General features: G+C 52.8%; 2 protein-coding genes across 15 annotated transcripts in view; one reads left to right on the forward strand and one right to left on the reverse strand.

The window, feature by feature from the left end:
* Positions 1–19,301, forward strand: part of TMEM63A (transmembrane protein 63A) — a 29,576-nt gene extending 10,275 nt beyond the window's left edge. For 5 of the 9 annotated variants that reach the window (XM_073216644.1, XM_073216643.1, XM_073216641.1 and 2 more), the window contains 18 exons: positions 2,279–2,421; positions 3,143–3,194; positions 3,569–3,677; positions 4,346–4,416; positions 6,356–6,436; positions 6,675–6,798; positions 6,882–7,015; positions 7,948–8,085; positions 9,230–9,383; positions 10,990–11,096; positions 11,211–11,297; positions 11,690–11,752; positions 13,564–13,780; positions 14,457–14,562; positions 15,694–15,861; positions 16,712–16,827; positions 17,159–17,221; positions 18,474–19,301. In XM_073216644.1, coding sequence (XP_073072745.1) covers positions 2,279–2,421; positions 3,143–3,194; positions 3,569–3,677; positions 4,346–4,416; positions 6,356–6,436; positions 6,675–6,798; positions 6,882–7,015; positions 7,948–8,085; positions 9,230–9,383; positions 10,990–11,096; positions 11,211–11,297; positions 11,690–11,752; positions 13,564–13,780; positions 14,457–14,562; positions 15,694–15,861; positions 16,712–16,827; positions 17,159–17,221; positions 18,474–18,638 — 2,098 coding nt within the window. In that variant the 3' untranslated portion in view covers positions 18,639–19,301. Of the gene's footprint in view, positions 1–2,278; positions 2,422–3,142; positions 3,195–3,568; positions 3,678–4,345; positions 4,417–6,355; positions 6,437–6,674; positions 6,799–6,881; positions 7,016–7,947; positions 8,086–9,229; positions 9,384–10,989; positions 11,097–11,210; positions 11,298–11,689; positions 11,753–13,563; positions 13,781–14,456; positions 14,563–15,693; positions 15,862–16,711; positions 16,828–17,158; positions 17,222–17,720; positions 17,984–18,473 lie in introns of all 9 variants that reach the window. The other 4 variants (XM_073216646.1, XM_037008878.2, XR_012122739.1 and 1 more) reach the window with 3 other exon arrangements.
* Positions 19,302–19,812: 511 nt separating this feature from the next.
* EPHX1 (epoxide hydrolase 1) overlaps positions 19,813–21,269 on the reverse strand; it is a 31,601-nt gene continuing 30,144 nt past the window's right edge. For all 6 annotated transcript variants that reach the window (XM_017679344.3, XM_037008872.2, XM_073216647.1 and 3 more), the window contains 2 exons: positions 20,746–20,871; positions 19,813–20,160 (listed from right to left, as the gene is read on the reverse strand). In XM_017679344.3, coding sequence (XP_017534833.3) covers positions 19,959–20,160; positions 20,746–20,871 — 328 coding nt within the window. In that variant the 3' untranslated portion in view covers positions 19,813–19,958. The remainder of the gene's footprint in view (positions 20,161–20,745; positions 20,872–21,269) is intronic.

Genomic DNA, 21,269 nt, shown 5'->3' on the forward strand with positions numbered 1-21,269 from the left:
TTAATACATTCAGCTCATTTGGTTAAAAGTCTTCTCATTTTCAAAACTTGGGGCCTGTGCAGAGAAATTCTGAAAGAGGTACTTGGTGATGAAGAACCAATCAGTCACCTCCAGTGTGGTGGAAGGACCCAAGGTGTGGGTCTTGGCTTTGCCACCTGATACTGTGTTACACTGAATCTATAAAGCATCACTGTAAGATGTACATTATTTTTCATACACTAAGAAGGACATCTTCGAATTGATAAAATATGGTAGTTACAGGATGTTGGGTAAGACCGTCTCTCTGGGCCTCAGTTTCCCCAACTGTAAAATCAGCTGAGGAGAACACCTACTCCCCTAATTCAGATGAATTTATACATGTCACAGCATATTGTAAAAAGTGGAATTTGGTGGGACTGGTTCCCAAGGGACCTGTCAGGAGGCAGAGTTTCTATAGAAGAAGCCAGTGGTCTCTGGTCTGGAGCAGGAAGAAGCAGAGGGGGGATTCCAGGGAGGGAGGAGACCGTGGGAGAGGCAGATTTGCCAGCCCTTCCCTGCCCACCATAATCATGTCACTAGGATGTGTTTCCTCCTGAGGTTGGAAGTAATACTCTGCAAAAAGTCCATCACATGCAGAAAGAACCAGTAAGAAGGCATTTAGGTCACTGTGACCTTCCCTCTGAAAGATGCCTGTGCACACTTCCCTCTGCCTGGCCACCCTACATGGCCCCTGCTGGCTGGGGCTCAGGCTACTCCACCCACCCCAGGGCTGTGGACCCCACCCTCAGTCTGGACTCCAGGGGGCAATACTGGAAACTGTGGCTCATTGTTTTCCTGGTAACTAGCAAAGGCTGCTGGCAAATGCACCAAGTTACTGCCTTCTCCACACCCGCTGTTTGCGTTGTGCCCCGTGCCCTCCCAGTCCCCCAGCGTGGATCCTCTCTCCTCATTGGTGGGGCTGCTGATGGCACAGCCGTGTATTCTGCTGTTATTCTGAAGCTGTATCAGACATATTTTTTCACTTCAACTCCGAGTGTTTTATCTCTTCTAATCCTGCCACAGAAAGGACTACCCTTTGACTTTTTTGAGGCTGCAATTAAATTTTAACAGCTGTTACAGCCAACATCACAAGTGACATTTAAAAAGACCTCTCAGTTTCCTTCTGAAAGGAGTCAGGGGTGTGTCTCAAGAAAAACTGTTGATGAAAACTGCTCATTTGTTGGGTTAAATCTTCACCAGTATTTGTTTAGTAAGCACTCATTGCAGCAAAGCCTGTGCATTTTGATAGTTTATTTAGAAGTGTAAAGAGTATATATAGGCTGATGTGTAGTGTCATCCTCTAGGTAAATGGTAAGGGGAGCAGCATTAGCAGATGCGCTCCCGAGCACCAACCAGGTGCCAGGGCAGCCTGGCTCTTGGCTCTTGTGTTCCTGGCCAAGTTACAAGGTGGCTGTGGGCAGCCCTTCCTGGCCTTAGGCCCCAGCCTCAGGGCAGTCCCGGGCCAGTGCCCCAGGTGGCTGAGCTGGGTTCCACCCTGGTCTGTCTGTCTGACAGCTCGCCTTCAGCCTCCTCCTGTTAATGCCACACAGTGTGCTTCCCTGAGCAGTTCCTGGCCTTTTGGGAACAGGACCCTGTCAGGACAGTGGGGAGAAGGGAGACCTCCCATTTCCCTCTGTATATTGGAAGTCTGGCTGTCAGAACGCAGAACTGTCTGGGTCCAGAATTACCCAGAGCCTCCAAATACAGCCAAATAGAGGGTGGGAAAGGGCGGAGCAGGTCACCTCCCATCTGGGCCATGGCAGGGACACAGGGAGAAGGTGGGGCAGGGGTGGCCTGAGCCTTGCCCTGTTTACAGCAGGGGCTCCACCATCTCCTGGCTTGCTCATGGAGAGGTGGAGGAGGAGTGGGACCCAAAGCTGGCCACAGCGTGCTTCCTTCAGGAGGTTCCCAGAAGCCCCCTGGTCTGTGGCTTTGCTTATTCATAGAAGCAGGAAAGGGCTGTGGGGTAGTTGTGTTTGCACACCTCACCCACATGTCAGTGTGGGCACAGGTGTTTCTGGAGACAGACGAGTGGAGGAGGGTGGGCTCTGACATCCTCAGTGCGGCTCTGCTCTTACAAGCTGTGCAATTGTAAAAGTTGTGGTTTTTCTGTGCCTCTATTTCCTCATATGTAAAACATTAGGAGAAAATTAGAGCCACCTCATAGGATGGGCATGAGGATTAAACAAGACATCCGTGCAGGGGCCTGGGGCTGGGCCATTCCTCCTGCTCACTAGGATCCTGTGTGTGTCTTGGCCAGTGATGACCAGATCCTGGAGTGGTGTGGGGAGGACGCCATTCACTACCTGTCCTTCCAGAGACATATCATCTTCCTGCTGGTGGTGGTCAGCTGCTTGTCCTTGTGCGTCATCCTGCCTGTCAACCTCTCAGGCAACTTGCTGGGTAATGACTCTCCATCCTTGTCTGAACTGAGCCTGGGCAAAGCAGCAGAGAGGGGCTCATGGTGGATTAGACTCCCAGGATTCATGTCAGATTCAGAGGCAACTTTCTCAATTCTTCCATCTGATTAAAGATATGGAGAAGAATCCATCCCAAACTGGGCCAAGAGCTGGGCTCCTAACACCAATTTCTGCCTCTATCTAGGAGGGGGGAAAAGCCCAAGATTTATAGAATAAGGCTTTCAGTGAGTGTCTTATACTTTCTTGCCCCCACCCAAATCAGGAGGCCACAGCTCGTGGATCTGGAAGATGTTTGTGATGCTCAAAGTCAAAGTCAGTGCAGGGAATGATATTTCCAAGCAACTGCAGGAATCCAGCTTCCAAAATGCTATCATGGGTCTAATTCTTGTGCCCAGTGACTCCCAACCATGGCTTTAGGAACAGCTTAAGATGCTTTTAGATTTCTCATGGGATGCCACCAGCATTTTAAAGCAACATGAATTCAGAGTTTGACTTTACTTCCATGGTAGACTGGGCAGTTGTCAAGTGGTGTCTTGGGGGAAAGCAGAGGCTGTGGCCTATGTGGCTCTGAAAAGCCTGGGTGATGCCATTGTTCTCTGACCTGCCTGTCTTGTGCTCCTCCTCGAGCTCCACAAGCCAAGGCTGGTTATGTCCCCCTCCTGCTTCCCTAGTATGACCCTGGAACTGTCTCTGCTTCTCTGCAGACAAAGACCCTTATAGCTTCGGGAGGACGACGATAGCAAACCTACAGACTGAGTGAGTGTGGGTGGTGGTGGGTGAGACTGAGATCAGCCAGACTCTGGAGCCTGGGGAGGCCAGAGGTTGTCCAAAGTGAGCTGGCTAACGTCTGAAAACATAGTGCGTGCTGCAGGGCCATGCGTTGGGCATGCCCCGGGCAGCTACTGTTTTGCAGTGGTATTAGGAAACATGCAGGGCCTTGTGGGTCAGGGCTCTTGTCAGGACAGTGCCCTCTCCAAGGGTCACTGGCCACACAGCCCCTCTCCGAGGCATCTGTTGTCACGAAGCCATTGGCCCTCAGTTCTGTGCCATGAGAGAATCCCAGCATAGCCCTAGCACCCCTGCCCACTGCCTGGAAGCCCAGCCCTGATAGCAGATGGTGTCCCCCTCAGCAATGACCTCCTTTGGCTGCACACCATCTTTGCTGTTGTCTATCTCATCCTCACTGTGGGCTTCATGCGACACCACACCCAATCCATCAAGTACAAAGAAGAGAACCTGGTGAGTGAGGCTGGAGGATGGGGCACGTGCTGGGGAGGGGCTCAGGGGGCAGCTAGAGAGAAACAGCACCCAGGCTTACTCCCAGGACCAGATGGCAGGCAGCTCCCGGGGAGGAGCAGCAGGCTCAGAGGAATCTGCCTTTTGCATATTTGCACTCAAATTGGCATTATCTTTTTTTTTTTTCTGATAGATTGTTTTAGGATTTGGATCCCCCATTTTTCCAGCTAGCCCTTAGACTTGTGGGTTTGGGCTTGTAGTTAGGGATCGAAGTGACTTTCAAGAAGCTCAGATTGAGAACAGCCCTTTATCCTGGCAGCCAACTGCTTTACAGGACAATGGGGGAACCTCTACCACTTGGTTCAGGCCTGGGTCATGCTCTGACCTGCTGTGTGACCCCACTGTGTCACTTCCCTTCTCTGGGTTCTTCCACAACCCCTTGTCATGTAAAGGAGGCTCATAGAATGGCTTTGGAAATTATTCTTTGTACAGTCTGGAAGAAGATGCTATAGAAAGAGCAGGCTGTAGGGCTCTGCCCAGCCACAGGAGAACCCCTGAGTCTCTGAGCCCCCACTGTTTGCTTTGGAAGGCTTGAACAGGTGGGAAACCTGGGCCCACCCACATACTGGTTTGTCCTGGTGACTTTTCTCCCTGGTGTATCTCTCTGGCAGGTGAGGCGGACACTGTTCATTACTGGACTCCCGAGAAATGCCCAGAAGGAGACTGTGGAGAGCCACTTCCGGTGAGCAAGCCCCCTGCACTGGCCTTGGCTGAGCTCTCTGTCTCCCATGTGGGCACCCAGAGATACCCAGGAAGGACCTGGGCCTGCCACATGAGCATGGCAAGGACTGCTTGTGCCAGCTCTGCTGGTGTCAGGGCTGGAACCCTGTCCTCTACCAGCAGCCATGGCAGCTGCCTCATGTGACTACAGTGGCCAGAGTCCAGGCCAGGGAGTAGGTGCAAATAAACAGCTTGAGAGCACATGAGACAGGAACATGATTCACCCTGGGCACCTCAGTGTCAGCCTTGCAGAGTAAGAGATATAGAAGACAGAGCCAGTCTCTGAAGGGGAGGGACCTGTAGCAGGCAGAGAGTCACTGGTTCACAGTCTGCTCAGCAGGTGTCTCCTGAGCAAGAGGCTGTGTGTCTGAGCCTTGTCCTCACAGAGCTCCCATCAGCCAGCCCAGGCTCTCCCCGGCAGGGCCTCCTTTCCAGCAAACCCCAGTGAGCACTGCACTGAGGGTTCCTGAGGTTGGCGGTTGGCAGCTGGAGGAAGGGCTTTCCTGCCAGAAGGGATTGTGTGTTATGAGCCATGAGCTCAGGCTTCGTGTGGAGTGGCAGGGAAGGGGGTGGGTGAGCAGGCCAAGGCCCCTGGACCTGGGCTTGTCCTCAGCTGGGAGCTGGTTTCAGTTTGTGTCCTTCCTTATCAGTCAGCAGTCATTGGTCCAGAGGCTGGCTGCAGTTTGATTTTACACTGTTTATAAAGAACACTTGCTAAGCAAATGATGAATAGAAAAAGAATTGTAAAATGAATTTTTAAAATTTATTGACTCACCTCTTCTTCTAAGACTCCAAGTAATTGAGGATTCTTTTATATAATAAACACTGGATACTGGAATCATTTTTCTCTAGTCTTGAAATACCTCCCCTGAGTTGCCTGCTAGGTAACATTTGGAAACAGTATTTCCACTTAGTGTGTAATCTTAAAGAGAAAAAAGGTCCTCACATTCTGATATAAACACTGAATCACACTTTCTCCTCTTATAGGGAACTTTTCTCTCCCTTTTAGTAAACACCGTTGCAGTTCATGGAATCCACTTGTGGCTTTGCCTCTGCTGGATTCTCTTCCTCAGTGCTCTCACTGGGACCTGATGGGTGGAATGAATGATGTCTCTATGGGCTTTCTCTTTCTCACTAAAACGTAAACTAACCCAGGCTCCATCCCCAGTACCCAGAGCAGTGCTTGGCACTTAGTAGGTGGGATTTACCTAGCCCAGGAATGCCCCAGGCTGTGTGTGTGATTTTGAGTGCATGGTGGCTACCAGCCCTGGAATGCCTGGTTCACATCCTGGCTTGAACACTACTAGCCATGGACCTTGGGTACAAATCATGTAATCTTTCTCACTCTTATTTTCCTTATCTATAAAATGGGGACCAAACCTCACAGGTTGTGGTGAGATTTAACTAAGTTAACACTGTAGCAGTGGCTGGCCAATGGTAAGCCTATGTACAGCATACTTAGTGGTTGTTACCCTGTGTGTAGACCTTTCTGGGCTGAGGGTCCTTTGCTGTCATTAAAGGTCTGTGATCTTCAAAAGGGTCACAACCTGTGCAGGATTCAGTGAGTTCCAAGGTAGACGGGACTTAGAGCAAACAATAAATCTTTCCCTTTGGGTGGGTTGAGGAGATAATGAACAGTGTTAATTTTTTCCCAGGAGAAGTGCCAACCAATTTAAAGCCAAGTGGGTACAAATGTATCAGTTTCAGGCAGTCACTTTCATGCTATTAAAAAAGGCCTCTTTGTATTAAATTTCAAAATTTCCCTTCTTGGTAAAAGAAAGGTGTCTGTGGGTACAGAAGTGAGCAGCATGGTACTCTGTTCCCTTGGAGCCTAGGGTCTCCTGCCTGGGGGTTCTCTTTTTCAATGGTCCTCTCTTGCCCCTGGCCCTTCCTGTGCACAGGGACGCATATCCCACATGTGAAGTGCAGGATGCCCAGCTGTGCTACAACGTGGCCAAGCTGATGAACCTGTGCAAGGAGAGGTGAGGGAGGCTGGCCGGTGGGAGTGCATGGGTAAGCCGGCCTGCAGCTTTCAGACCCTCCCCTGTGAGCTGCCCACCTCCTGCCTTGTGGGCCTTGGACCCCCAGCTGGGCAGGGGAGGTAGCTGTCATTCCCTGTTCAGAAAGCTGAACTCCTTGTTTGGGTGGTGACCCATGGTGGAAGGGTGGGTATGGGGCTGCACCACAGGACTGAGTCTGAGCTCCCTCCCACCCCTGCAGAAGACAGATTGAGAAGAGCCTGACCTATTACACACATCTGCAGGTGAAGACAGGCCAGCAGACCCTCATCAATCCCAAGCCCTGTGGCCAGTTCTGCTGCTGCGAAGTGCCAGGGTGTGAGAGGGTGAGTACCCATGCAGGGGTGTGGGTGCTCGGGTCCCCCCCGCTGCCTGGGGCCATGTCATCATGGAGTGTGCCCTCTGGTAGGAAGACACCATCTCTTACTACACACGCATGAAGGACAGGCTGATGGAGAAGATTGCAAAGGAGGAACGCAGAGTCCAGGACCAGCCCCTGGGGATGGCCTTTGTCACCTTCCAGGAGAAGTCCATGGCCACCTAGTGAGTGTGTACATGCACCAGCCCTTCTCGTGACTGTTGCTTGTCTCCCAGATAACTTACTGTCCTAGCTGGATAAAGATGGAGCTTCTGAGTCAGCATGGCTGGGATATCTTGGTTGCTTTTCCATCTCCCTCCCATGGGCGGCTGGGAGGCAGCCATCCACACCCACTCCCTTGGGAGCCCAGTGCATGTCTGTGCCACAGCTGGGCATGGGCAGCTCTGGCTGAGCCCCTGTCACCCTGCAGGGAAGGGTTCACCTGCTCAGCTTGGGGTTCAGCTCTCAAAGTGCTCTCAGGCCTGGGGTCTGGGGCCAGCCTCTTTAGAGTGGCTGGGGTGTGGTTGTGGAAAGGAGGTGGCCAAACAAGTGCCCTTGCCCTGTGTCTCTGCCTCGGGCATCGTGGGCCCTGGGAACCGACTCCTGGAGGTAACCAAAGGCCCCTGAAAGGGGCTGGGGGTCCAGGGGAGAGAGGAGGGCATTCTGAAGCAGGCCTAAGGTGGCTAGTGAGCTCTTCACAGGAGGAAAGCAGGAAGGAGCAGACCTGCAGAGGTGGCTGGGGCCAGGGATCTGGGAGTCAATGGGGAGGAGGCCAGATGTAGGAGACAGAAGCGGCTGTGGGGCCTGGTGGGGCATGGGGCAGGATGGCCCAGGAGGCCTGGAGTCAGGCGGGGCACACAACCTAACTGGGGAAGCCTCAAGTCCTTCTCTGTGTAATCAGATTTGCAGTCGCTACTCTCAGGTTGTTCTGAGGATTAAACAAAATGCTCCACACAGTGTGCTAAGTGTGGCCTCTGTTCCATGTGCTGCTGATAAGCGATTAATGAAGCACCAGTCCCGTGCCAGAGGCTGCCACCCTTACAGGGTCCCATGTGCCATGTGTGCACGTGGTGCATCAGCTGCTCTAGGCCCTGGTCATTTCCCTATTTCCTGGCAGCATCCTGAAAGACTTCAATGCCTGCAAGTGTCAGGGCCTCTGCTGCAAGGGTGAGCCCCAGCTGTCTTCCTGCAGCAGAGAGCTCCGCACCTCCAAATGGACCGTCACCTTTGCTGCTTACCCTGAGGACATCTGCTGGTGAGTCCCCAGGTGGGAAGGGGCAGGAAGAGGCCTGGCACCTGCCAGCTGGAAGCATAGGCGTGACCTGGCATTCTGGGAGATCCACATGTCTCCTGCACTGCTCTGGGCCAGGGGTCAGGGTGGATGTGGGGCCGTGTCCACACTCAGTGTAACTCCTGGCATCAGCCATGTCCAGTAGCAATATAATGTGAGCTATGTATGTGACTTATATTTTCTTATAGCCATGTTAAACAAAAAGAAACTGTGGAAATTAATTTTAATAGTCTTCCTCTTATATCCAAAATAGTATCATGTCAACATGCGATCAGTTTTCAAAAAATTGATATGCTTCTCATGCTCCTTTACATTCTTAGTCTTTGACATCAGTGTGTGTTAATGTTTCGCACATCATGATTTGGAGCAGCCACAGTTCAATATGTAATGGCCACATGAGCCTCATGGTTACTGATTGGACAGTGCAACGGTAGGTCAAGGATCAGCACTCTCCAGCCGGGAGGTGCACTGGTGAGCTATGGTATGTCCATGGGGCCTATTGGCAAGCCCTGAGCATGACGCCTGGGTGAGGGTGGCAGACACCCTGCATGGCTTGCCTCAAGTCTGTACCCAGCGTGCTCATCTCCACTGGGCTCGAGGTCTGCCGCTCAAAGTTCTGGTCTTTGGTTCAGAGGGCTTTCTACATTTGGGATTGTTGGTCCCATCTTGGCGGAGCTGAGAGGCCAAGCCAGGCACCTTTGCACCTTTGTCTCCTGCCTCCCTCCTCTTTATACCTCAGCCCACAGCCCCACTGGGGACAGCATGTCAGTAGTCATTAGGCATTATAGGCAAGTTTAAGAAATTCCATGTCAGAGCCCATCTGGCCCGATTGGGTGCTCATGGCTTTGCTGTGGGAAGGTGCTGGTCTAGCAGAGAAGCCGTGTTAGCTGTTTTCCCTCTGAGTTCAGAGGGACCCAAAATCTGACCTTCCCATAACTGAAGGTCACTTGCCTGTCCTCCTGAGGTCAAAATGAGCCCTCAGCCTAGTCTCTTGCCTTGCTAGCTTTGACCTTCTGACCCATCTCAGCTAGGGCACGTGTGTCCACATGTTGATACAGCAGGCAGCACGCTGGGAGATAATCCTCCAGGCCGTGTCCTCCCTCTGCAGGAAGAACCTCTCCACCCAGGGCTTCCGCTGGTGGTTCCAGTGGCTGGGCATCAACTTCACTCTCTTCCTGGGGCTGTTTTTTCTGACCACCCCCTCCATCATCCTGTCCACCATGGACAAGTTCAATGTCACCAAACCCATCCATGCACTGAATGTAAGTGACCATTCCACAAGGCCCATCCCAAAGGGACTGGGGATGAGAGGGCAAGCTGGGTGGGAGGGGGCTGGAGAAGGGGTGCTAGGCCAGGGGCCATGTCACTCAGCTCCTTGCTTCTAAGCCTCAAGTGGGCATGGCCACTTTTATTACACTGTCTTTATAGTAATGACATGTGTATATACATATTTTGTGGAGTCACTCTAAATGTTCAACAGAAGGGGTCATTTAAGTTGAGTGAGGTATATTCAGTCTGTAGAATGTTAAGCATCCATTAAAAAATTGTATCAACTTTGTGGCAGACAAGGGGGTTTAGGATAAATGCAGAATGTAACTTGTCTCTGAGCAGTGGTCATGGTGATAACGTATATGATGGGTGCTAAGGGGAGCAGGCAGGAAGGAATGAAAAGAGCTTCTTGATATGGATGGTGGGATTGTTAATTATTTTATTGTTTCAGTTTCTGCTAATCTTGTTATAAAGTCTGATACTAGGTAGGGAATGAATGATTTTTTTAATCTTAGTGAATGGATGAGATAACTGCTAAACACTCCCCAAATTGACATCTACTTAAAAAGATGATGGTTTCCCAAAATTAGCTTTGTTGAATATCACCCTAAGTCTTTTTTTTTTCCAGTTCCACTTGGCATTTAGCTAATCCTGCTCTGGGGACGCACACTGGGCTGGAGGGCCTGAGGTCCTGGTCCTCACTCTGCCATTCCTTAGCTGATGAATTCTGAGCCTTGCTTTCCCCCCACTAAAAATACCTGCCATTTTATACTCATAGGGCTGTCATGATGATCATAGGAGGTACTGTGGGTTAAAGCTCTCTTCTCTGATTCAACCCATAATAAAAAATAGTATCAATTAAGCAGTTTGGTTTAGATTTAAAGCATGTAAATGTTCATTCTTGTGTCAGTCTTGATATATGTCAAGGCTTGTTCTTTGGATGACAGACCTGAGTAGAGTTCCCCTTTGTGTATTTTACCTAAACCACACCCTTAGTTCATTGTTTGCCATTCCAATTTAGATTTCTTACAGTAAAGCAATAATTTAAAGACTCTAAGCCAGTCTAAGTATACTGCCCTCTGAGGTTTTATTTCCTCCTTTCACAGTTGTGTTACTCTTCTCTAATTGAACAGCATTTTTCACAAATTAGCCTTTATCAAGTCTTAACATAGTATCCAACTCAGTTTTTGAAGAAATTTTCTATTGTTATGATCATTTTATCAGGGAAAGTATTCAGATCATGTGATTACATAGTAAGTATAAGGGGCACAGACAGGCTTGAAGCATCCCTGAAGCAGTGGGAGCTGGATGGGCAGGACAGCCGGGGAGGGGCCAGTTTTCTGTAATAAAGGGAGGAGGTTATCTTTCTGGCCAGTAGGGCAGGTGGAGTTTGGTGGTATGTGAAGTTGCTGTCTTTTCTATTTGTCCAGCATTATGAAACACCTACTCAGAAGCAGGCACGGTAGTAGTTCTGGGGGTCAAGGATGACTAAAATCTGACCTCAGGAGCTCATTGAGTTGCCATGCCAGCAGTAATGCCCTCAAAGCCTCCGTGGCTCACAGCCCTTCCACTCGCTCTTGTGTGGACTTCATTTTCCAGGACCCAGTCATCAGCCAGTTCTTTCCGACACTCCTGCTGTGGTCCTTCTCTGCCCTGCTCCCCACCATCGTCTACTACTCCACACTGCTGGAGTCTCACTGGACCAAGTGAGTGCCCGGGAGAGGGCATCCCCCCCAGGGCAGTGGGCACACAGCAGGGGCTTTTCTGGAGACAGCCGGAGCATGTGCAGGACGCGAGGGCTCACCTCTGACTCCCTCCAGGTCAGGGGAAAACCGGACCATGGTGACCAAGGTCTACATATTCTTGATCTTCATGGTGCTGATCCTGCCCTCCCTGGGTCTCACCAGGTACACCCCCCAATTCCTGCTTTAAATTCAGAATCAGGGTCACATCTGGAGGGCTGTGTGCAGGAGAAATGGAAACATTTCCGGAGTGTTTGCAAATCCCTAAACAACATTGAAACCTATCACACCCACGTGCAGGGCCCTTGTGCTGGCCCATTGACTCTCTGGAGATATGATCTCTCCTTTAAAAAAAAAGCTTGAAAACCTTCCTATCAGGGGTCTTCCACTCAGAGGGAGGGTCTAATCATGAATGTTTACTTCAAGGAAGGAAGTTTCTGTTGAAGCAGGCCCTGATCAGTTACACTGTTGTTAGTGGCATTTTAGAGAAAAGTGAAAACGTAGTGATCACATGGAGTGTTGGAATAAATTCTTATGGGATTCATTTTTCTTTTCAGTTTGGATTTTTTCTTCCGGTGGCTCTTTGACAAAACTTCTTCAGAGACCTCTATCAGGCTGGAGTAAGTATTGGCCAGCCATGTTGAGATTTGGGGCCAAGGCCCTGGGTCAATGCCCCACAGGGGCTCAGGCTGGGGCTGCATGGAGGGGAGGGTTGTCTGTGCTTCAGAGCCAGTATCTTCCTTCCCCGAGATGGAGATCGCAGGGCCTAGGGCTTCCCACCTCCAGGGCCTGGCTGGGCGGGGGCCAGGCAGAGCTTGTGGCTGCCCTGGGGGAGCTGCCCCACTTTGTGCCATGCATGCAGAAAGGTGGTTAATCTTTTGGGATCACACTCCCATTAGCGGCAATCTCTGAAACTTACTTACTGAAAACAGAGCCACTAGGGGAGAAGAACTGCTGAAAGTCGCTGGTGCCCGGAGGGGAGAGAATAATTACAGTGTGACCAGGATGCCTGCCTGGGCTGGGTTATCTTTGCTGGGAGAATGGAGTTAAACTTCTTTCTGACACGTGTCCTTTTGGTGTTTGCAGCTTGAACCACAACATTTAATAGTAATACCTATCATTTAAGAAGGCTCTATGCTAAATGCTTTATTCTTTTTCTCAATTAAACTTTACAACAAGCTATGAAGTAGATATTACTATTAGCATTTCTATTTTACAGATGAGACTGAGGCCCAGAGATGTTGAATAACTTGCCTAAGTTTACACAGCTAGTTAAGAGACAGAGCTGGGATTCAACCTCAGACCCCATTGTGCTATAGTTCCTAATAAATCCCTAGGTCTTGGGATTGACTTTTCCAAAGCACTGCTATAGGGAAGGCTGGCTATGCTTACTTGGAAGGATAGGGTGAAGTTTAATGGTCTCTGGCTGGATGAGCAGAGGACTTGGGGGCGGTAGCCACAGGAAGACACAGCCGAGCCAGCTCTTTCTAGGATGCCAGTGACTTCCAGACTGCCATGTGCAAGTCGGCTCCCAGGCCTCATCCTATGTCCTATCCCTGCACCACCTGGGGTGCTAACCCTGCTGTCCTCCCTGAAAGGCTGTCCTCACTCCGCTCAGACCTCATCTTGGTTCTCCCATACACGCGTCTGCTCCTCACCCACTGGGCGGGTTCTCCTGCATCCCCCAGGCTCTGTGTATCACCACCTGCGGGCTCAGCCCTGGGTCCTCTCCCACATTCCCTCAAGGCAACCTTGGTACTCTTGAGTTAGAATGGCTGTTGCACGTCCAGCTCCAGTAGCCTCTCCTGGCTGCAATCCTGGTCCTAATGGGCATTTCAGACTTTAGTGCCCCAAATCAAACTCCTGACTTTTATCCCCAGCTCTGCTCTTCCCACAATTGCCCCCAGCCATGACTGTTTCTGGCACAAGTGCCCTGGAGTTCCTGCCTTCTCTCCCTCCCACGCCACACGGCTCCTCCGCAAAACACACCCTCACAGACAGACCCAGTACCCCACCGTTCCGGCCCCCTTCACAGCACCCCCTCAGTCTCCTGCCCGGGACCCTCCTGCAGTCGGGGCAGCTCAGGGGCCAACCTCCCACATGGGGCCCCCCCCCGCTCCCTGACCTGCAGCTCCCCACCGGGCATGGTTGATGGCCCGGTGCCTCCCCTGACAGCCATGATCTGTTGACCCCCCGCTTGGGATGCTCTCTCCCAGGTTTCCAGGTGACTCACTCTTACCTTCTCCCATCCCATACACATCCGTGCTCATCAGCATGCCCTGCGCCACCCTCTGTCTCCGTGTGGTACTCAGCACCTGGCAGGCCTCACGTTTGGCTTGTGGGCCTGTGAGAGCAGGCAGAGGAGCCTGGAGCCGGCCGGGCTCACGAAGGGGCCACATGGGGCCTCTGGCTTCTGCTCTTGCATGCCCAGCCTTCGCATTCCGCGGAAGAGGCACTCCCAGCTCTCAGCCCACCCGCTCCCCAGGTGCGTCTTCCTGCCAGACCAGGGTGCCTTCTTCGTGAACTACATCATTGCTTCGGCCTTCATCGGCAATGGCATGGAGCTGCTGCGGCTGCCTGGCCTCATCCTCTACACCTTCCGCATGATCGTGGCCAAGACGGCAGCTGACCGCAGGCATGTCAAGCAGGTACAGCTGGTGGGAAAGCCCCACTGTCCCCTGCCAGGGCCTAGCTCTGTGCCCAGTGCATCCTAGCGGGGATACAGCAGGAGTGCTGCATGAACGCGCCCATCTCCATAGCTCTCCACGCTTGCTCACAGCTTCAGGAGTGAGTTCACAGTTTTGCACCTTAACTGGTCACATTGCACACATACAACTAAAATCAACATGCTCCTTTTCCATGGGCATACACTGGCATAAGTTCCTAAGATTACCACAGATGTCAAAGGCCTCTGGGCAAGCTTTCTTGAAGTTGGGTGGTGGGGTCCCTATTCACCTTCCTTGGCCATTGTGGGCACCGTAGAGGAGAGTTGGGAAGCCTGCCTGCTTCCATCCACTCCTGAGAGCTCCGGAGGTGAGCCCTGCAGTACCCCTGCTTGGCAGGGCAGACTGGCCATTGGAGGGAGAGCATGGGCCCTGGACGCAAGGGGCAGAGCTGACACGGTCTTAGGCAGTGCCTGGTGGGGGTCACTTTACCATCTGCGGACCATTGTGAGGGAGAGAAAGGACCTCAGGAGGCAGTTCTGGGTGTCTCCATTTCCAGAGCCCTTCTCCACCCTGCACTCTCCTTTCTACTTGAGGAGCACTGGGGTGGGACGACTGGGGTAAATGAAGCCGTAAGTGCCTCACCACCTCCTCCTCCCAGAACCAGGCCTTCGAGTATGAGTTTGGAGCCATGTACGCATGGACACTGTGTGTCTTCAGCGTCATCATGGCCTACAGCATCACCTGCCCCATCATCGCGCCATTCGGTGAGTGACTCTGGGGGCGGTCCCAGGGCAGGTGGGTCCCACTGCCAAGTGTCCCAGACAGCCATCACCAGGGCCCCATAGACAGAGGACCTCCTGTGGCCACAAGAACCACAAGCTGCTGAGGAGCCACAGGTGACCCCAAATGTGATCTCGCCTCTCCTGAATTTCTTCCACATGACGGCCTCTCCTAGCACTTGTCCTGGTCTGAGGTTCTTGGCCAGCTGACCACTTTGTTCTCGGTTGGTTCCCCAGTAGCAGCTGAGAGGTGCTGGAGGTAGTGACTGAGGCTCTTGTGGCTGTGCTCTCTGGCTGGTTGCCTGTTGCTTTCCACATGGGTAATCCCACTTACTTCTCATACTGCCGTATAGGCAGAACTTGGTTGTTCCCTGTTTTCACAGATGAAGCTCTTAATACATTGTTCATAGGAGAGTCAGGATTTGAACTTAGAACCACTTGGTTTAAAGGTCAAAGTCTTGCAATTAAAAGAAAACATCAGCAACTGGGAGACAATGGAAGACTCTGGAAGGAAGTAGAATACCCAAGACACTGTCAGCAGGATACCTGAGGTGTAGGAGTACAAGGAAGTTTTAGTTTTCCCTGTACACACTCTCCTGCTACTTTAAGAATCCACAGTATTACTCTTTCACACAACAAAAAATTTTTAAAGAAACTAACATAAGAAAAGACAGCACCCATCCCTTGTGGCAGCCTCAGGCATCTATTGACTATTATCAGTGAGGGGGTCAGCCTGGGTGGGAGAAGGGAAGGAGAGTGGAGAGTGGGGGTCCCAGCCTGGAGGCGCCTAGGGAGAAGTGAAGGCCAAGCATCTGGGTGTAAAATGGCCTTTTTTTCTAAAATGATACTAGAATTTCACTGTTCCATGAGGACAGAATCACAGACACTTCTATTCCTTCAGGCCAGAAAGAGGCTGGGAAGGTGGAAGGGAGGGAGAAAGAAGAGGGAGAGAGCGAGCACGTGCCAGAGCAAGCACCAGAGCAACCATCAAGTCATGCTATCGGCTTCAGCTCCTCAGTTGAAAGCAGTGCCAGCCCCAGGCACAGCCACCCCAGAGGAAGTGGGCAGGGGTCCTTGTGGCCAGGAGGTCTCCAGCTCACAGCCTTATCTCTGCAGGCCTCATCTATATCCTGCTCAAGCACATGGTGGACCGGCACAACCTCTACTTTGTCTACCTCCCGGCCAAGCTGGAGAAGGGGATCCACTTTGCAGCTGTGCACCAGGCCTTGGCCGCTCCCATCCTGTGCCTCTTTTGGCTTTTCTTCTTCTCTTTCCTGCGCCTGGGTGAGGGCTCTCCTGCCTAGGGTGGGGGTGGGGGCAGGAGGAAGCCCTCACCTCACATTCCGGCATCCACACTGCAAGTCAAATCCTTCCCTGCTTTAATAGCATCAACTCAGTGTCCAATCAGAAGCCGGGAGCCAGGGTGAGGGCTGGTTAGGTGTCCAATCAGAACGTGGTACTCAGGGTGAGGCTGGTTGGGTGTCCAATCAAAATGTGGTATCCAGGGTGAGGGCCAGTTGGGTGCAGCCCAGTTCCCATGCTAGCCCAAGCTCAAGTGTAACTTGGTAAAGTCCAGATTGATTGTCCAATCCAGGTTTATAGAGAAGATGTTTCCTTAATCAGCTATGAAGAGGGAACTAGAGGTGGGGAAGTTGGTCCAGAGTGCTCTTTGTGGTGTCAGTGGATCCAGGTCTTCACACTTCACAGTATAGAGGAGGTGGGACATGTGGGAGGGAAAACTGACACTCTTGAGAAGAAGAAAAAGGCAGAAGAGATGTGTGGCTCTCCCCAGTCAGGTGTGTGTGGGGGGGAGGGGGAGCTCCATCCTACCTAGCCCAGGGCATGGAGACTGGAGAGAACTCACCCAGCAAGGAAGCTGGCAAATTGCCGTTGAACCTGAACTCTGGCCAGGGATAAATGCCAGCTGTCCAATGGGTCACTGTATGCTTTTGTCTATGAAGACCCCATCCCAGCTGCTGGAGGGATAGGAGTTGGTGCCTTCTCTTTATTTTATGCCTGAGGGAGAAATCTCACAGCTGCCGAACCAGGTGTGGCTCTTCCTCAGCAGGGTGAAGGTGAGTGCTGGCAGGGCAGACCCCGCCCCCTGCCAAGACTGGCACCCCTTCGTCCCCAGGTTTGAAGGCCCCTGCCACGCTGTTCACTTTCCTGGTTGTGCTACTCACCATCCTGTTCTGTGTGGCCTACACCTGCTTTAGCTGCTTCAGGCACCTGTGCCCTCTGAACTATAAGGTAAAGGGCCCTCCCTGCACCGCAGCCCAGCTGGGACCTGGGAGAAGCTGGTGGGCTGGTGCTCCACCTCCTCCACCTCTACAGGTAGCAGATCAACAGCCACCTCCAGATTTTGTTCATCCCTGGAAAAGGCATGGGCAGTTGGGTGCAAATGTGGCTTCCCTCCTACCCCCTCCCCTGCTCCCTGCACTGTGCCACACCTTGGGCTGCTGCTGGGAGCCTGGTGCCAGCTGGTACTATTATTCTGGGTGTTAATAGTCTGTTTGTTTGGAGGGTGGTAGCAGGAAGATCAGTTTTGTTTATCACTGCAAGTTTTTGCTGTTATCTGCAGACAGAGGAATCAGCAAATGACAAAGGAAGTGAGGCAGAGGCCCGCGAGCCTCCACCCTTCACGGTAAGATGCTGCCTTCCCTAAGTGCAGTGGTTCCAACTAGAAGGACCCTGCAGACTAGCTTTGACCTTTTCTTGCTAAGATAGAAGTCCCTTGATCCCATGGCAGGCAAGGTTCTGAATTAATGTACCTTGAGAAGGAATCTCTGGTACCTCTGGATGTTTTACATTGCATTTGTGAAGCTACATCCATCACTGAGAAGAGAGTTAATTTTGCCTCCATGTCTGCCCATCCCCCTTGGTTTCACTTCCCTGATCACTTTCTTTCTCTGCATATTTAATGCCTGGGGAGTGTGGGCATTCAGGCCCTGTGGTTTGATGAAGCTTTATCCTGAATGTTTCATCAGCACCTGCCAGTGTGAGGCCCTCCGCCAGGCATCAGCAGAATGTCAAACTAGTGCCCCTTTAAATTCTGCAAATAAACACTGCAGCTGCTTTGGAGGAGGGCACCATATTAGAAAGATACCAGGATGCCTCTCCTTTCTGGTTCTCCCTCCTTCCAGATTCCAGGGACCTGCCCCAAGGGGTGCTGGGAAAGGAAACAGAGCCATGGGATCCCAGAGCTGGGCCGCCAGCCTTCCTGACAGAGCCGGGGCAAGGACAGTGGCCAATCCCGTCAGCAGCCTGCTTCCCAGTGGCTGCCTCCCAGGTGTCAGGCACTCTCATCAGTGTCTGTCCTTGGACCAGCCCCAGAGAAGATTCTCAGAAAGATGCATTAGCCTTGGGCACACCTGTGACCATGCCTGCTAGACAAGGGAGGAATCAGGCAGGTGGAGGGTGTACATCCCTCCTCCTCAGCCTGGGTCTGGGGAGGAACAGAGGAGGGCTCTGTCCAGTGGGCAGCTGGGGCCTGGGCTTGGGAGGAAACAACCTACATAGACTCGCTCAGCTCCACGGAGGTCCCACTGACTACACTCGAGGCCTGCCCTATGTAGAGAGGCCTGTTGCCCATATGAAGAGGAAGGCTCCTAGACTCCAATGCCAGGAAAAGTTTTGTCTCCTTTGAGAGATAGATATGCTTCCTTCTCTGTGACCATGAGAACCATTTAACTGTGTTTTCTGTTTTGCTCTGGTTGCTAGGAAATTCTGCAGTTGACATATTTTATGGGGTGATGTTCTGAGTTGATGCCGTTATTTCTTTATGTGTCCTTTTTGAGCATGGTGTGTCCTCCAGTGAGGAGAGGCTGAAGGGGAGAATGGGATACAGAATCTCATGCCCACCCCACCCAAGCACTAATGCGCCCATTTGCTGGCAGCCCTACGTGCCCCGGATTTTAAACAGCTTGTCCTCGGAGAGAACAGCCCTATCCCTGCAGCAGCAGACCTATGGTGCCATCCACAACATCAGTGGGGCTGTCCTGGGGCAGTGCCTGGCCCAGACCCCTGCAGACAGTGAGGCGGCTGCCTACCAGGAGGTCTGAGGGCGGCGATGCTAGGACCAGAGGAGACACAGGTGGAGAAGAAGCTTGATTTTGACCTCTGTCAAGTTCAGGACTTTCCATCTATGTTAAGCACAACTGCTCCGAAAAGATGGAACCAGAGAAGCGATATAGCCCTTGGCTGAGATTGGTGGGGGAGAAGGACTTCCATCCGGGGGTGGTCTTTTCCAGTCACAACAACAGTGACGGGAGCAGGGGCAGCTCTGGCTCCTACTTGCATATTTCCAATTCCCTCTCCTGCTCAACCTCTGTGGTTGGCATGAAGTTCCCAGTGACTTTTAGCAAGACCAGGTGTTGGAACAGTGCCCCTGCACACCTTTAAGGAGGGGAAGACCTCCCTTCTCCTGAGCCCCAAGTGTAGTCCAGCCCTCTCTAGGAACACATGGCTAACCTAAGATGGGCCCCAGATGGGGTCCAGGTTCATTCCAGTGCCCCTGCCCCAAATTAAGCCATTCACCCTGCACTCCCCCACCCCCTGCCCCAGGATTGAGCTTGGGGGAACAGGAAGCAGCAACTACACACACCCCTCCACATCCTCACTGGTTGTTCCTGTATCATGTTTCCAATGACACTTGGCTGGGTCAGAGTCACCCTGCGGTAGGCAGGAGCAGTGAGGACCACTAATAAAGTGCCCATTCATCCAGACCTGAGGGATGCAGCCTCGCCTGCCTCTTCAGGGCCGTGCGTGGGGCTCCGACTTCAGCCCTTGACTCTTACCTGCCCCAGGTGGAGGCAGGTGCTGTGCTCAGGGTCAGCGCGGAGCCAGAGAACTGGCAGAGCCTGGGGTGTGCAGCTGGGGTCTGGGGTGGGGCGGGGCCGCGTAATGGGAGGGTCTGGACCGGGCGTGGAGAGGCAGGGCTCAGCTGGAGCCAGATGCAGGAGGGTTGGGGTTGGGGCAGCGGTGGGGCGTGGGGGGCGGAAGCTGGGCTGGGGTGGGCCTGGCACCACGCTGAGAGCAGGCAGCTGGCTCCTTTTCTCTCCCCGAGGCCCTTTTGGCGCGGTGGGCCTGCCTCCGCGGACCTGCCTCCAGCCTCAACCCGGTGCCGGGACGCACGTAGGGCACCTTGAGCCCGCGGGCCCTCTTCCCCAGCCCGGAAGGTGGTTCTGCGGGGAGGACGCCCCCACGGCGTTGGGGCACCAGTGTCTGGGTTCCAGCTGCTTTCAAAAATAAAGCCCTTTATTCGCAAAGCCAGGCTGTGGGGAGAAGGGGGTCTTCCCGTCAGCCTGCTGCCACGGGAGCGGGCAAAGGCACTGGGACTTTGGATAAAAGGGCAGGTATCAGCGAGGGAGCTGGACCCGTGCTCACTGCCGCTCCAGGAGCCCCACAAACTTGCAGATGTCCCGGGCAAGCAGCTCCGGCTCCTCAAGGGCAGCGAAGTGTCCCCCACGGGGCATGTATGAATAGGAGATGAGTTTCCGGTACTTGACCTTCAACCATTTTTCTGGGACGTGTAGTAACTCACAAGGGAAGGCAGCAAAGCCTGTGGGCACGTGGACCTTCATCCTGGAAGGGACAGACTCCACTGAGAGCTGCGCCTGCACCTGCACCCCACAGCAGGGGCCTTGGGCCTGGGGTGGGTCAGGTTGTCCACCCACATGGAGCCATGAAGAGAAAGACCCAGAGCTTTCATCCTTCTTCCCCCTCAATTCCAACCCACTAAGGGCCTCCTCCCTGGAAGGGCAGCCCAGGCTGGAGAACACAGCCACAGTGTGATGGGAAAGTCTCTAAATGCCCTCTCTGGTTCTTTTCCCTTGGCTGCCACCTGAGTGTTTCCTTATAAGATTTAGAAAGGGCAGGAGGGAACCCCAGAACTATCCGGGCAGCCCAGGCCAGCCTCTTGTTCCTGGGAGAGGTCCAGAGAGGTGTCTGGGGGCCAGTCAACTCCATGAGCTGACTTTAAAAGGTTTCTCTGAATAGTCCTGATCTCTGTAAAAATCGCAAATTACTCCTGTGCACACCACAGGCAAGGCTGTACTTTTCCACCATCAAACAATCTCCCTTTAGTTTAAGACCAGGTCCTGATCACACCCTGCCCCTAAAACTCTGTCTTGGAGCCGCTCCTCAGAAGCTGCTGCTCAGGTGGCTCACCGTTCATGCTGGATGGCCAAGAAGTTCTGACCCATGTTCTCCTTGTAGAAGCGCTGGGAGGAGGTGATGGTACCTGTTGTCCAGTAGAGCATGATGTTGGTCAGCAGATCATCCAGGGAGAACTTCCTGGGAAAGCAGAACCGGAAGGCCACTGTCAGCCAGGGATATTTGTATAGCAAACAGGAGCTGCCACTTTCAGGCTCCAAGCATGTGCCAGGCCCCCGGCCACAGACAGGCTTGGCCCAGGGTCACCAGCTGCCAGGATGACAGGCAGTGCAGAGTGCTGACCTGTATGAGGCTGGCTATGCTGGTTTCCGCAATCACCCTCGGTGCTGGCAGCTTACTCCCTCCTCCACCTGCTCCCAGAGGTTCAACCCAGGTGGGAAACAGCAGGTGGAGGGGTGAGGGTGGGAGTGCAGAGAGTTTGGGCTGATCACTGCTGGGTATCTAGGAGGTGAGTAGGATGCTGCAAATGCTGCGCAAATGTGGGAGCCTACCCCTGGGACCTAAGTATAGGCCAGCTG

This window comes from Manis javanica, chromosome 11 (genome assembly GCF_040802235.1).
Source record: "Manis javanica isolate MJ-LG chromosome 11, MJ_LKY, whole genome shotgun sequence".
Taxonomy (NCBI): domain Eukaryota; kingdom Metazoa; phylum Chordata; class Mammalia; order Pholidota; family Manidae; genus Manis; species Manis javanica.